Source organism: Thunnus maccoyii, chromosome 5, assembly GCF_910596095.1.
Source record: "Thunnus maccoyii chromosome 5, fThuMac1.1, whole genome shotgun sequence".
Taxonomy (NCBI): Eukaryota; Metazoa; Chordata; class Actinopteri; order Scombriformes; family Scombridae; genus Thunnus; species Thunnus maccoyii.
Window position 1 is genome coordinate 16,283,575 of NC_056537.1, and position 15,742 is coordinate 16,299,316.

General features: G+C 38.9%; 1 protein-coding gene across 5 annotated transcripts in view; it reads right to left on the reverse strand.

Moving 5' to 3' along the window:
• Positions 1 to 196: 196 nt before the first annotated feature.
• The window catches only part of ca12 (carbonic anhydrase XII), a 27,363-nt gene continuing 11,817 nt past the window's right edge, over positions 197 to 15,742 (reverse strand). Inside the window, exons 2-12 of one of the 5 annotated variants that reach the window (XM_042410968.1) lie at positions 15,004 to 15,202; positions 14,623 to 14,643; positions 11,699 to 11,878; positions 10,359 to 10,501; positions 8,976 to 9,071; positions 8,826 to 8,889; positions 8,364 to 8,521; positions 7,237 to 7,363; positions 3,882 to 3,905; positions 3,383 to 3,467; positions 197 to 1,548 (exon numbers count right to left, since the gene is read on the reverse strand). In XM_042410968.1, the coding sequence (XP_042266902.1) occupies positions 1,470 to 1,548; positions 3,383 to 3,467; positions 3,882 to 3,905; positions 7,237 to 7,363; positions 8,364 to 8,521; positions 8,826 to 8,889; positions 8,976 to 9,071; positions 10,359 to 10,501; positions 11,699 to 11,878; positions 14,623 to 14,643; positions 15,004 to 15,067 (1,041 nt within the window). In that variant the 5' untranslated portion in view covers positions 15,068 to 15,202 and the 3' untranslated portion in view covers positions 197 to 1,469. The other 4 variants (XM_042410969.1, XM_042410964.1, XM_042410965.1 and 1 more) reach the window with 4 other exon arrangements.

Sequence of the window (15,742 nt, forward strand, 5' to 3'; positions counted from 1 at the left end):
TAAAATTAGTTTAATTAGGTTGATTATGTTTAATTAGGGTTTTGTGACCAATGACCCAGTCAAAATATGACTTTGCCAGTGACTGATATTGGGTTTGACTGAAAGCTCACCAGACAATATGCTATGAAAATATAAATTTGAAGAAAAAAAAACCAACAAAACAACACATTAATTGTTTTTTTTTATTCCACATGACAGCAGTTATTTACACAGATTTTACATAAAATAACTGAAAAACACTTACACAAATATCAGAATTTACAATACTGTTTGACACATGTTATGGAAGTTTTTTTTTTTTTTAAAAAAAAGGTATCAGGACATCAACAGTAAGACTGAGGCCCCAAGCAGCAATGAGCAGGAAAACTAATCTTCTGTTGGAGGACTGTTATGGGGGACTATAATACCTTATTGTGGACAAACAGTCACAGTGTGCTTCTCTTTACTGTTTAATTTCCTCTTTACCAGATAGCCTGTAATCACTCTACAGTATCTATAAGTTTGTCTTACAGTTAAAGTGTCATCTTATGCCATAAGCATGCAAATACTCTACACTGAACATGAACTCAGGAGCAGGCAGAAGAGATTATAACACAGTCAAGATAAACCGTGTGAAGATGACATGATGATGCAATAACACTCCGGCAGTCCTGTTGTCAACTGTACAGGCCTCAGATGAACTGAGAGGAGTGCTGAGGAATTAGTCTTGTGATCTGACTGGCGGACAGGGGTTGGGGTCAGCCCACGTGCAGCCAGGAACACAAAAGCCTTTTTTCTCAGTATTATTCACAGGGAAGGAGCTGTGTGTTCTTGTCTTTGTACGGAGCTAAGCGCCCTTTTATTATAAAATCCATAGAGCAGCTCTAAGTACAGGGTTGGTACAAATGTGGTATAGCCCATCCCTCTCCGGCCACCCTACCATCAGGGATGTCTGTCGTCTCCTATACCCCCTATTGTTTGGACTGCGGTTGGGCCTTCCACCATGCCAGGACAGCCCAAAGGAATGGATGCCATGGTCAGACTTGACCCGAGATTCTCATCACTTCACTTCAGCTCTGGCATAACTGTGTTTGCCTGGAAGCATCTGTGCGGATCTCTCCTTGAGGAGCTCACCACATCATGGTGGATATGAAAGGGGGATTAAAGAGGACAGCTGTTCCTCTTGCTCTAAGGAAATAGTCATACAGCATAAAACACCCTTTTAAAGATCCAGCATGAAGGTCTACCATGTTCTGCCTGCCACAACGCAGCAAAGGAAGTCTAGCCAGGCTGTGGCTTTAAGAAAAAAGGACAGCTTCCCAAAACCCCAGAGCTGCATGCAAACATTATCATGTGATCTACTTAAACCTTGCGTGCTTCCACAAACGTCCAAACTGACCCATATGACAATTTCACAAATACAGTGAGAGAGATGCAAAAGGACAATGGTCTCATGGTCTTTGAAGTGAAGTTTCATTGAGGATGATGAGCTATACCCTTGAGCCATACTCGTCTCTCTCTCCAGTGTTGTATCCAACATCTTTGCTTTTGTCCTGTTCAGCACCAGATCTAAGGAATAAATGAAATCATAATTCATTCAGAATTTAATCATTTATCTGAATTTATGTTATTTGCGGTCTTAAATGCAGTGTTCCCTTTAAGCTTTATATTTGATTTATTATTATTTCTGGAAGAAATTAGCATCATATCTTGGTGTGTGAGGTTTATTTTGCTATCAACATAATGCTTGTCATCTAGTTCCATGATGCATGAGCAAGATGTTAAAGTACTTTAGATGAGTGAAAATGAGGACTTTCCCATTTGTTTTATGAACTTTCAATGTGTCCACATTAACACCTGTTTCCACCTCAGTCAATAGTTCCCCTTTACTGAAACAGTTGACTCTCGTTCTACAAAGAGAAATGATATTGTTGATATTTTGCTGTAAGAAAACATAATTACTTTAGTGAAACATATAAGAAGAACATTTGAAGAGAGGAAGAACACTGAAGACTGTTTAATGCAGAAAGCCTGCAGCTAACCCATCTGCAATGAGACTGTCACTTAGCTTCTTACCTCCAAAAGCGGATTGTGCCTCATTAGCATCAGAAAATGAAAGAGGAGAAGTGAGGAGACAGCTTCATAGCACGCTTTATCTCTGGGTACTGACACTTCCTCTTTAAATTTTTTCTCATGGACTTTTTTCTGTTTCTCAGATAGGCTAGATTTATGAAAGCAGAAGACATTTGGTGGTGTTTACTTGTTGAAATAGGTTAATTATGATTAGTGTCTAAAGATGAACAGTATCTTTATGTATGAAATTTGGCCATGATAAATGTTTTGAAAGGGCCCTCTTTATATCAGCCATGTCTACCCTTAAAGTTTTGGAATTTTGTTTTAACTTTCATTTCGGTTTCAATCAACTGAAGTTTTATATAATATGAACATTGTACATAAACATTTGTTTCCCATCCCCCTCATAGTTGTTTCATCCTGAATGTAGAAGTAATAAATTGTTATAGCAATAACACTGAGGGTTCCTCTATAGATTCAGTTCCTCTCATACTAAACCCTGAAAGTTTAGTAGGGGTATCATCTTCAGTCCTGAAAGAAGCAAACATTTCCAGTCATCTCATGCCTGCTGTGATGCATTGCTTTTTAATAAAAATCCCTTCCTTTACACAGTGACTGCGTGCTGTAAAAGTGCTGAGTTATTATTACACTCTCTTCAAAGCTAGTTTTGTTAAGTGCTTAAGTTAATTTTCATATGTGTTCTTAACTATACCACATAAAATCTCTGCTTGTTATACAGTAATGCAAACCCCATAAAAAGACTCCAGGGAATGAGTCTTTTTTATAGAAAACCACAATTATACAAAATGGGATTATAATTTATGCAACGTCACACTGTCAGGGGTGACTGAGAGCAGCACAAGTGAGTGTACATTCGCAAAAATCCAATTTAATGAGGACACAACCCCTATAAATTCCATGTTTTTTTAACTGTTAACACCCACAAACCCAGATGTATGGTTCAATTAAGGTTAACCATTCTCTTGAAATACCCTCTGCAATTGTCCTCTTTATATATATTTATCACCCCCTTAAAAGGAATCATGGAATGCTTTGAATTAGTTCACTGAAAGATATTACTATCAGTTCAGTTATTAAAATGTAATTTTAGGAAGATTCAAGCACACCGACAGCTTCAAACTGGGTACGATACACCTGGTTTGAGCCCTCTGGCAAACAAATCTCACGCTTTTATCTCAAGTCTTAATGATGCACATCATCAGACTGACCAGCTTGTCTAGTTCAACAAACAGCACTTTTTTATACAGCAGAGCATGATTTCAGCAAGCATAATCATGGTTTTGTCTTGTATTTTTTGCCCTTTACTTACCGTTTTTGCCTTAATAGGTAGTACATTAAAGAGACAATGAGAACAAGTCCCAGTGCAGAGCCCACCAATATGGGAACCAGTAAACCTGCAGAGCAATGGAGCAACAGAAGCAGAAGGGATTAATCAGCATCTTGCACTCACATTCTGCATGTGCTCATTTTGGTATGTGTGCTTGTATGTGTGTAAATGTGCGTGTGGTTTATTTTATGAAAGGTTTATTTTAGTAATGAGTGGCTCTAAAATTGAAGCCATGGCTTCAGATGTTATGTATTATTTTCTTTTACACGTGTAAACTAATTGTCTGCTTCTTCTGGGTCCAATTCAGATAGAGAAAATGTCATTTTAACTCTTGTGTTGCTCATTTAAAACCATTAAAACCACACGAGGGAAAACAAGATGTTAGTGGCTTACAAAGGGAGAATCAATCCTGGATAATTGTGATGTAAAAGAAGATGACATATGTCAAAAAGGAAAATGCAAATATATAAAAACAACATACCAGTGTTCATCCAAGATAGATCAGCTGAGTAACACAGAAAAAAGAGAGAAAATGAATGAACTATATAGAGAAAAAAACCTCTTAGGTATTGTACCATCCAAGAAAGAATAGTTAAAGTGTTAAGGGAACACATGACAGATGAAACAAAGATTTTAAAAAAAATGCTGAAAAGTTTGAATTTCATTTAATCTCAACATTCTGCTCTTGTTCAGTCTATCCTGTTTGCTTGAACTTGATGTCAGTAAGAACATCTCAGCCACAAACATAGATGTGCGCACACACACACACACACACACACACACACACACACACACACACAGAGAGAGAGAGAGAGAGAGAGAGAGAGAGAGAGAGAGAGCTGTCTCTTAACCAGTTTTACACCAACCTTTTAACTTGAAGAATTACTGTACTTACCCAGAGAGGCTGACATAAGTCTTAATGAATAAAATCATTACACAAATCCTTAGGGCTGCAACTAATGATTATTTTTCATTAATCGATTAATTGTTTAGTCTATAAAAAGAGTCCAAAAGAAGTGAAAAACGATCATCACAAAACCATCACAACTTCCCAGAGCCCAAAGTGGTGTCCCTGACCAACAGTCGGATAAAATAAACCAAAAAATGTTTAATTTACTATCATATATGATAAAAAAAACATAAGGAAATCCTCATATTTCAGAATATAGAACCAGAAAATGTTAAAACAATCAATTATCAAAATAATAGACTAATTTACTTTTGATCGACTGATTGATTAATTGTGCAGCTCTACAAATCATGTGATATAACACGAAGTTACTGCATGTGATGATGGAGCCTTTACATGAAATATACCAATATGAAATGAAATATACCAACCAAAACTTAAAAAATATTTTCTATATGATTGAAATCACTGTGGATATTGTCAGTTTAGCATCATTGGTTTCCTGAACCTTGCTTTACTTCTCAAATTCCTGGAGTTCAGGGGTTCTGGACATTGACACAAGTGTAAGAAACAGCACAATACACTTCTCTTTCCCACTTGATACAAAAGAACGAAACTCAGATGAACACAGTAATCTCAAACCTGACAAAGCATAGGAAGACACTTTTTTCTACACTGACCTCAGCCTCTGTTTACAAATGTGCAGCTCAAAACTTTTGACTATAAAGATATAAAAGTTTTTCTTTCGTCTTGCTGCAGAAAAGGACTAAGGAGAGGGGTCAAATACATTTTAAATTTTAAAAAATAGTTAAGAGTGAGAGTTCAATTCAGTGGGAAAGAAATCTGACATGTATGCTTCATGTGCACTGCTTTAATTGAAAATAGTTCTGTATTTTTAGTATGTTTTTCTTACTAATTGTAAATAGCATTTTGACCAGAAGCACAAATTTTAAGAGAAAATGGTGAAGCTTGTGCAAATTCTTTTGGTTTAGCTGCATCTCTATATTGTGCAAGACAATAATTACGTGTATAGCTCTACAATTACCATACTATAGAACTGAACTTGGCATACAGTATAATACTATGAATATTCTTTGCCAGGCAGTTTGTGGATATTTACTGTACATGTGGTTTGATGTATATAGATTTACAAACATGAGATTTGTGCTTTATTGTAGTTTATTTTAAAGCATTATCCAGCAAGGCAATATTATGCCAACAGATGTAAAGCTCATATGTGAAAAGGTATACATTTCTCATTTTTGCAGATTGTCAAGACATAAATTTAAAACAAACATTCATATTTTACAGTACTGAGCAAAATACGGGTGATGACTGGTTATGCAGAGCGGGTTCGTGAAAACTACTGTAAGTCATACATGCATACAGTGTTATTTCTGATTAAAAGGATATTGTGATTGTGTGCACATACAGAAAAGAATAATTTAATATTAAATACGTTTGTAAGAAAAAATCATCAGAAGATGACAGATTGGTCAGATGAATGCAGGGCATGGCTTAAAAAGTCTTTCATTGTGGGACCCACGACTGATGTCTGCTACAGAAAGTGACATAATGTGAGTCTCAACTAAGTCCGGAATCTCTCTAGTCTTCCCATTCCATTGGCAAAAGCCAAGGATGTGGATAACCATGGCTGTGTGGTTTCCTGGGAACAGTAGCAGGGGACAGACTGCCGTAGTTTGTCTTTGGCACACTTTGTTTGATTGCTGTGGTCTTCTTCGGATTCATCAAAGCTTTTGTCAGAGAGCGATCTAACTCAAAAGCCTCATCTGTTGGCCGTCCACGCAGAATATGTCTGATAGTGGGGAGGGCCAGGTCTGACTTACAGTTCAGGTAACTCCTGAGGTTGAGCTCAGGGAAAACGGCATCTCTGAGAGCCTGAACCAGCTGGTTCTCACGGTGGGATTGTCTGAGTTGATGGAAAACTCTCTGTTCCAGCGAGACGTAGCACAGTTCATTTTCACCCAGCCCTAACTTTCCCACAGAGCGGTTGGTTGGTTGGCTCTTCTTTCTCAGTGATGGATGCAGCGTTTGTTGCTTGGATTTGGCCAGAGTCCCACTCTTTTGGTTCTTGGGGTATTTCTTCCTGCCAGCATAGAGCTTCTCTGAGCCACTTGGTAGGAGCTTGTAGAGGCCTTCATCAGCTAGGTCTGCGAGGTCACCTACCAGCAGCTGCTGAATGATTCTCTTCCGCTTGAATGAAGAAGTGTATGTAAGAGAACCATGCAGTCCTCTGCCTGCATCAGACACAGAGCCAATCACAACTTGTTAAACATCCCAGCCTGTGGGATATTCCTTGGAACGTCTTTAGATCTTCATGCCCAGCATGCAACAGCTCTGCCTTTGGTGATAAACTAGAAGAACATTGCCTTCTAAATGCCACTCATGAAAGCTAATAGCTGAGGATTCCACCATGCCATGTCAAAACACGTATGCCATTAGAAAAGCATAGCTCTGAGGGTGAAGCTTTGAAAATGAGGAAAACATGCAGATTCATACCGCGCCATATGGACGTAAATACCATACAATCCAGAAAACCAGTCGACCACATAAAAGTGAGCCTTTAGAGACAAATTTAAGGGCTGCAGATGTTCTCAGTATGTCAGTGGAATGGTTAATTGGTTGTGTCTTAAAAGATGGCCTACTTTCCAAGCAGCTCATCAAAGTCAATCAACTCTACAGACGATTAAGAATGACATCAACATGAAAGTGCAACCACAAGCAGGTGATACCATACAAGCCAAAGCCAGTGTGACAGCCCGGTGCTTTGCAGAAGACAAATGAAGAAACATCATTGAAGCTTGTTCTTTTGCCATTTTAAAAGCAGTGCAGTGGCTATGTAGACTATGTGACCTTTGCATTCATGCATTCAGTAAAGCGACACCATTTTAAAGACCATACTTACCCTCCTTAAAAGACACCAGGACGACCCGGGTGTCGGCGAGCTGTGGTTTTCTATAGTTGCCACTCAGAGGCACAGGGGCTGAGTCCTGGGCATGGGAGGAGTAGAGGGCTGTTGCCAGGGACAGAAACTGGGAAGACAAAAACAAAACAAACGACTGTTACACACTGACATTTTTCCACACCATTTAAAGGGGACCTATTATGCTCATTTCCAGCTCTATATTTTTATCTTTGGACTCCACTAGAGTAGCTTTGCATGAATCTCAGTTCAAAAAACTCCCTATTTATCTTATACTGCCCCTTTATGCAGCCCCTCAGTTCAGCCTTTCTCTGAAATAGGCCATTTTGGATTCTCCTCCTCTCTGCCCCCCGCCCTAAAAGCCCACTCTGTTCTGATTGGCTAGCTTCAAGAAGCTTCCCTCAACTCTGGGAAAAGGATCCTGAGGCAGCGTAAATAAACTATAGACGGTGGATTTCGCTTCTTGTTCTCGCTCTCTACTCAAAATATAAACTTCTCAAATACATCCATACTTGTTGGAGCCGAAATCCGATCCGAAATATGCGAATGGACAGCACGAACATCCGCAGCGACAATGATTACAGCAGGACGTCTCTGTTTGGTAAGGCTTATTACCTGCTTATTGTCTGACTTCTTTATCCTATCTGTGTTCAGCTCTCAGTACCTTTGGAAATAGCCAAAGAAACGCCATCATGTTAGCAGAGCGGAGCAGTGAACGCCGGCGAGAGCAGCTGACACATGCTGCAGCAGATGACATATTAAAGAAATCCAACATGAGCTGACATCAGCTCAGTTTCAAAGTAGAAAAAACCATCGGAACCGAGTGTTCAAAGCAGTCTGAAGCCTGAACTTTCTGCTGATAGGCATTACTTCTACATATGTTTACCCATTATTTTAAACTTTTGCCACGTTTAATATGAACATCCGACACTGTAACTTTTTTTTTATGACAGAAAATAAGGAACAGCATAAAAAGTCCCCTTTAAGGTTAAACATAAGTGGCAGACATATTAAAGTTTCTGAAACATCAATTAAAAATTAGTTTAACATCAGGCTATTTTTCATACTTCCAAATCTGCATAAGACTGTGACTTTAATTGATAAAGCACCTGTTTGCGAGAAATTGTCACGTGATTCCTGAACACTGTCCACAGTACACTTGGATAGCACGGAGGAGTCGTCAGTGACCCATCATAGCGATAATACTCATCCAAACGTGCAGGCAGGAGAGATCTGATGTTGAAACCAGGCACCTGTACTTTCTGATCTGTAAGTAGAAATGAAAAACAGATGTAATTTGTACCGGTTTAACAACTATTTATGTCATATATAATGGCCACATGAATAAGCTGATGAAGAGTTTGGAGATTCTGACCACAGCCGTAGTTTGTTTATGTGTTAAAAGTCTTGAGTAGCCTTTCAAGTATATTTTCAATGTCTGTAGGTGGATGAGGTATCACAAAAATACTGGCCAATCAACCAGGCTAGCTGTATTGTTAACTACTCTAACATTCAGTGTGGTTTAATTGCAAAACAAACCCTGCTAAAGGAGAGCATCATGTTAGACTCACCTCTGTATTTGATGCCGTTGATGAACTTTAGAAACTGTTCAAAGGCCGGATTGAACTGCCCAACCTATATGAAAAGGTAGTTAGATGGTTCTGCTCCACAGAGGTTCACAGTTCACTGTCCCTTACACCACAGAGTTCATAGCGCCTCACCTCAATCAGGACACCCAGCACAGCCAGGCCATCCGATTTGTCTACAGCCATGGACATATTGGGGTACTTGTCTGAATTGAAGTGTACCACATGCATCTGTAAAGAAAAAGAGAAGTAATTCATGACCCAATGCATAAGAAAGCAGCAGCTGTTGTAGTCTTTTTAACTAGTTGTTGGTCTATTACAGTAAAAAAGTGGACACTAGACTACCAGATTGTCATTTGTTTTGGTGACAGTATTGTGTATTTAGCGCAAGTCATGTTAGTCATTCAAGCCACATATGACCAACACTTTATTTACGGATCATGTTCCATCTTTTAATTTAAATTAAGATTGACATTTGCACAATTTCTGGGAAATGTTCAATGTCCCATCATTCCGTCCCTCTGAAACATGTCATCAACAAAACTGTGGTTCTGGTGCCTGGAGAGACTTGAAAAAGATGCATGATCTCGATGTGTCCACTGAGAAACTCAGGTCAAACCACAGCACCTTATATGTGGCTGTGCTGCAGCTGGGGCATGGCAACATAAAAGCACACAGGTTGTAACCATTTCAGTGTCTACCCACTGTAATTCCTATTATACCAAATTATACAAAAAAGATTCTTATTTTTTCATGCCATAAAAGAGAATCTTACTTTTAAAGTTTACGGTCACATCTTCTGCCTTACTTAACATACCAAAATAAATAGAGAAAAATGGAGTGTGAAAACTGCTTACAGGGCTTGACACATTCAATAGCAGAGACAGCCACTCCTTTACAGAGGTGGTTGTAAACCAAAGCATATAATAGGCTGGTACTCTAATCCCCTTAAACCCTGCAGAAATGAGACATGCCGCCATACTGTACATACTGAGGCTGACTGAAAATATGTCTTTGCCTTTTAGCATGTGATAAAATATGATAATTTGATCGGCAAATGGAATGATTTATTAGAAAAAAACTGAGCTTAAACTGTCCTCTCTTAAAGACATGTAGTGAATCATGTCTTTCTACAGCTTGCATATAAATTCACAATGTGTTTATTGTTATAAACTTTAATTAGAATGTGTTTTAAACAAGCATTCAATTGTGCTTAATCCACAATAAGCACTGTCTGAAACTGTAGATCAAGTAGATGTAAACTGAATGTCTGCACCACTGTTAAGAAACTGGAGCAGTAATGTGCAGATGCAGACCTTTTGTAAAGCCTTGAAGGGTGTCCGTGACTCTGTGTCCTCTCTACCAGTCAAATGTTACATGTTTAAGTCATAAAGTATTAAATCATTTGGACACAAAGATGCAGTCGCCTGATGCTGCAGATAAAATGAATGGATATTTAAATGCATTTACTTTGAACATCAGTTGCGAGTAGTAAGAAGTGGTGTTTGCTTTGTTTACCTCTGCTGCATACTGCTTACTGTTCACCATGTGTTCAGAGCCTGCAGGCCTGTTAAAGGAGCCCCAATGGAAATGGAGTTGAGCTGCAGTGTAACGATGAGGGAAGCTAGAGATGTGCATCTTGGAGGGCAGTGATATTTGCACTGTGGATCAAATGAAACATTACATTTAACATAAGATAACCCGAGGAGGTCAGTGTGGCATACTCTCTGCTGTCCTTTTGCAAAAGCTATGTAGTTACGTTTAAGTTACTTCATGGTGGAGTGAGATGCACTGTCCACATGTTCGTCAGTGTATGATGAATGTTTATAAGTAAAAAAACCTCTGTCAGCGTATTTCAGACACACGTCACACTGATGATGCCTTGTGAAGCTTGTGGCTTTAAGGCCCGTCAGGCATGCACACATAAGCATTTGTCTGGTCTTTGCAACCTGTTAGTTTTACTTGTGCCAATATAACAGCAACTGCACTATCAACAACACAGGGCAGACATTACACGCGTGTTTGGCAATACAGACGCTTTCACTGAAGTTCCTTATATATTGCAATTTCTCCATCATGTTTCAAGAAATCTATGAGAAACTAACCTAACCTTTCCTGCAGCACGCTGTTCAGTGCCACAGTAAACGTCACTTTTCTCTGACTGAAACTCTTTTTTTTAAATCTTCAAACAAAGTACGATCCTTCAACAACCTGTAATTGTGTGGAATAATCACAATGATCTATGTTAGTCATCCAAATATTATTTTTTCTGTGGCACATGGGCATGGTTGTTTATGTTACGATTGCTATATTTAGCATTAAAATTTAATACTGGGTTATAAATAGATATTGAACATTCTTGCAGATAAACTGATGCTGGTATCTGTTGTTAAGATACATCAGACCCAGTGTAGGCAGAAAAGAAGACTAATCTCTGCTCATATTTTCCCAGACTAAATATGAAGCTCTTTCTTTGGGTGAAAGGACAGCTGAGATAATAAGAGAGTGATTATGGAAAATTGCTGTTGTAGACGTAGAAAGAAGATCCTCCCATCATTTTCTGTAGGTTGGACCCAGAAATTTCTGTAGGACCCAGGAATTAGGTCTCTACAGCAAGGACAGACTCCTTGTTTACAGTATATGGACCATTTCTAATGGTTATGTGTGTCACTTTAATTCGAAGAATTTCTAAATCCCAAGCCAAACAAAATGTGGTGCGCACTTTATCTGTTATAAAATATTTGATTTGTTGATGCACAGTTTTGTTACCTATTATTAACCAGGTTTAAAATACCCATTACATTTCAGTTACCAAACATCATAACGTGTTTTATGAATAACGCTGATGACATACTCACCAGAATGTCCGTTATTTCCAAGAGTGAGCTGCTCGTTGCGTGACAAATTGTAGCCGTGAACCTCAATTGGACGTAAAGTTGGGTCAAACCTCATGAGCTCTGACTTGATGTCTATTGGAGACTGGAAAGCTCCACCACAATATGGATAATTTTTGGACCATTGGTGCTCTCCCAGTGGCCCTGCAACAGGATCAGTATAAGTTATTTTCAATAAATTGGTTTTAGGACTTGACTGTGGCTTGATGTAGTCCAAATGTCATTTTCACTATAACTTGAAGTAAATTATTTTGATATACAGGGAAACTACATATATTCTAAGCAATCTGAACAGTGAATTGTTATATTTTCAAATGTTAAAAGGGCTGTAAACCTGAACAGAGGATAGCTCAGAAGAGGGCCAGGGCTTGTCCTGGCCTACTGAATATTATATCTGTAATCAAAGTGAAGTATTATTATCTATGTACAAGGGAGCATGGGAGAGGCCCGTGGCTCCACTCTTGGCCCTCTCTAAAGCAGCAAGAGTGAGAACCAGGCTGTTGTTTGTGGGGAGAGCCAGTGAGAACGCTGTCTCTCTCCAAATGAGAGGTTTCTATAAAGCAAAGGACACTGAAAATGGCCACATTCGCAGATCAAGTCATGCAGTTTACAAAGTGACCTCAGCTGCATGAGGGTGTCTCTCAATAGCGCTTCTCAGGGGGCAATGAGGCACATTGGCTTCAGAAATAATAGAAGAGAATAAGACAAAAATGTTAATGAGAAATTTACGCAGAATGAAAGAAAATCAGGAAACTCTTGAGTGTGTCCACTGAAATGTCAGGATCCACACTGAGCTTTTCATCCATGATGCTTAGTGTTAAGTGAAGCTATTAGTTACAGATGAATGGATCCTATCAAATCTGAAAAAACACATGATTGTAGCTGCATAAAAAAATCATGAAAGGCCCACAATATACCAGCACTCTCATCACTTCTGCATATTCGCCACCAAGTAATTATCTGTCCAGAATTCATCCAAAATTCACCATTCACCATATGCCAGCTGACCGTGGTTAAATATGAATGATGCAGCATGAAGTCCCGACTGTCACTTCCCAGATGAATGTGGATTGACTGTACAAGACATGTCAAAAGGCATCAAGTGAAGCTGTGAAATCACTGAATACTTGTTTGGAGCAAAACTCAAGTTCAATCTAGGCAAACCCTCCCTATAATAAGAAAGAAAGTTACTCTTATGGCTATAATTACTCCAGTTCATTTGCTGTTTTAATTAGACCCAGCCTGCCCTTTAATAATGGCCTTGAGTGGCCTTTAAGCACTCCTTGGCAGTTCTTGGTAGAACATACATGACTGTGATTACTTTTTTTAAAATATGGGGTATTTTGTGTGTAAAAGGAATGTTAAATCATGAGATTTATGTAAGGGTATAGTAAATCCTTCAACTGGATAACATCAACAGTCAGGATGACAAAAACACAATAGTAGAGCAGGGCGAGGAAACTACAACAGTCATCATCAACATCATTTATTTTACTCCCATGTTAAGCTTCACTGTTTTGTCCTCTTCCAGAGGGTGGAGTGTTGAGGTGAAGATAATTCAGATGACTCAGCTGTGCCCCCGTCAAGTGCTACCAGCCCTCTGGACTACTGACTACTGTGACAAGGCCTCTCGAGGGTTTGATTGTAACTGAGGATGAAATCCACCACGCTGCACTTAGGAGGAGCCTGAGGTTTTTTCTTCTTCTTTTTTTTTTTTTTTTTTTTTTTTACATCAGCTCTTTTCTACAATAGTCATCACAAACCTTTCCAATTTGGTTACTAGTTAATTTGTTATCAAAGATAATAGTAAAAGTTTCTGATAGTTTGACTGTTGCATTTAGTACATATAATGTTAAGGATCCAGGTGTTTACAATTGATCATGTTTACATTGGCTCATTGTTAAAGTATTCCCTGTACTGGTGCATAAATTTGAAATTTTGCTATTTTTTCCCCATTGATTGGTTGTTTCTATTTTCTAAATTTCTGCATGTAGATAATGAACAGCTGTGTAAACTGCATCCTCAAAGGCTCATTTGTTCCCATTAATGCCAAACCCCTGCTATAATAAAAACTGAGTGGATCAGCCTTCCTCAGAGGTCCAAATTAAGCGAGGAAAATTTCCACTAACTATAATCGTTTGACTCTAAATAACTGTGCATAGAAGTAGCTCTTTTCTTATTCATCCCCGATGTGCGTGTGTAAAAGAATTTGAACACTTGAAAGTTATCGTTAAAAGAGGATAGCAAGTTTGATTAATGATTGTGGTGAAAACTGAGTTGAATTATTGTCCAAAAATGATAATGCATTGAATTTCTACACCTGCTTTTTTTTATTGTTTTAACATTCAGTTCCCAACAGACTGTTGAGAAGCAGTGACACAGTGATAAGAGGTCACGCTCTGAGCGTGGTTTATATAAGATATAGTCATGGTTCAAGAAGTCCCTTCCCATGGACCTTAAGGCAAGAGACACAAGCAGTAAATCACTTATGTTGTAATTTCAGAGTATGTAATGACCTCTACAATTACGTGAGGTGACAGGGGGATGTCAGTAGTTGTCTTTGGAGGTCAAAGAAGGGTTACAAGGCACACACATTTGATACTGTCATCACTTCCGTCTTACTATTTGACAATGCTAATTCAAAGCCTTGCTGTGGGGGGGTGAAACAACGATAACATCTTCTCTGACTCAGTTATTGCCTCATCTGTGTATAACATCAAACTGATTCTTAACACGCCATTAGGTAATGCTGGTTTTGGGGGTGGAGCAGGGAATGATCAGGACATAAAATGCATATCAGCTGGGATTTCACATGTACAAAGGATGAAAACCGGATGAGTTTATTATCTACAACTAACGCATTGTTGGGAAAATAGGATCAGACTTACCAGTGTATGTCCACTTGGCACCTGAAACAGACAGGAGAAAATATTACTGTAGATTAAAAATGTAATCACAATATCACAGTTTCACACATTTAAAAAGATACAGGACAATTTCTCTTATTAATAAACCATAACAAAGTGAAAGCAATTTAACTGGAAGAGATATCTAGAGTACTAATCTCAGAGCTAAGTGGTCACATTTCAATCATGTCATCCTTACTCTACAGAAGAGGGATCAGACACTTGCCATGAAGCATCCTTTCTTCAAGTGCTAAATGGCCCAAATACCCTGCTGTCAAACAATATTTTCCTCCTCTTTCTACTTATTACAAATCTACAAGTACATCTAAAGTTTCTACATCTTGCACTCAGCAAGGGTCTTACCATGCAGCACGTTGAACAAAGTCAGTTGCAGCAAAACGATGGATATGGAGCTCAGAAACAGCATCTTGATTCTCTCAGCCCTCCCTCGTGTGAGATAGCTTGATGTTCACTCGGTGCAGAGCAGCCACTTGGAGCACCAGAGCGCCAGCCTTTTAAACCGGCTTTTATACTCATGTTGTCAGCTTCATTGTAGCTTGCACTGACGTCAGAGCAACAACAAAACCAGCCTCCAGAGTCATATGGTCACCGAAGAGTGACAACTCAACAGCGGCGACCGCATCCACGCCAAGTCACTCATTTAGGGCGCAAAGCGACCTCAAACCTGCCGGCAGGACGAAGGATGCGGTATCCAGATGTGCCGGTGTTACACCGTATTTGGTGACCCATCAGATTCTGTCACCTGCAGTGTTGGAAGAAGTGCTCAGATCCTTTACTTGAGTAAAAGTATCAATGCCACAATGAAAAATACACCATTACAAGTAAAAATCCTGCATTAAAATCCTACTGAAATTACTAAAGTCGGCACAGCCCGATTGCAAAATTAGTACTTTTACTTTCTACTTATCAATTTAGCTGGTAATACTTCTATATTTTTACTTAAGTATGATTTTAAATGCAGGACCATTACTTGTAATTAACTATTTTTACATTGTGGTATTGATATTTTTACTTAAGTAAAGGATCTGAGTACTTTTCCTCAACGCTGCAGGTCACAGAATCTGGTGGGTCACCAAATACG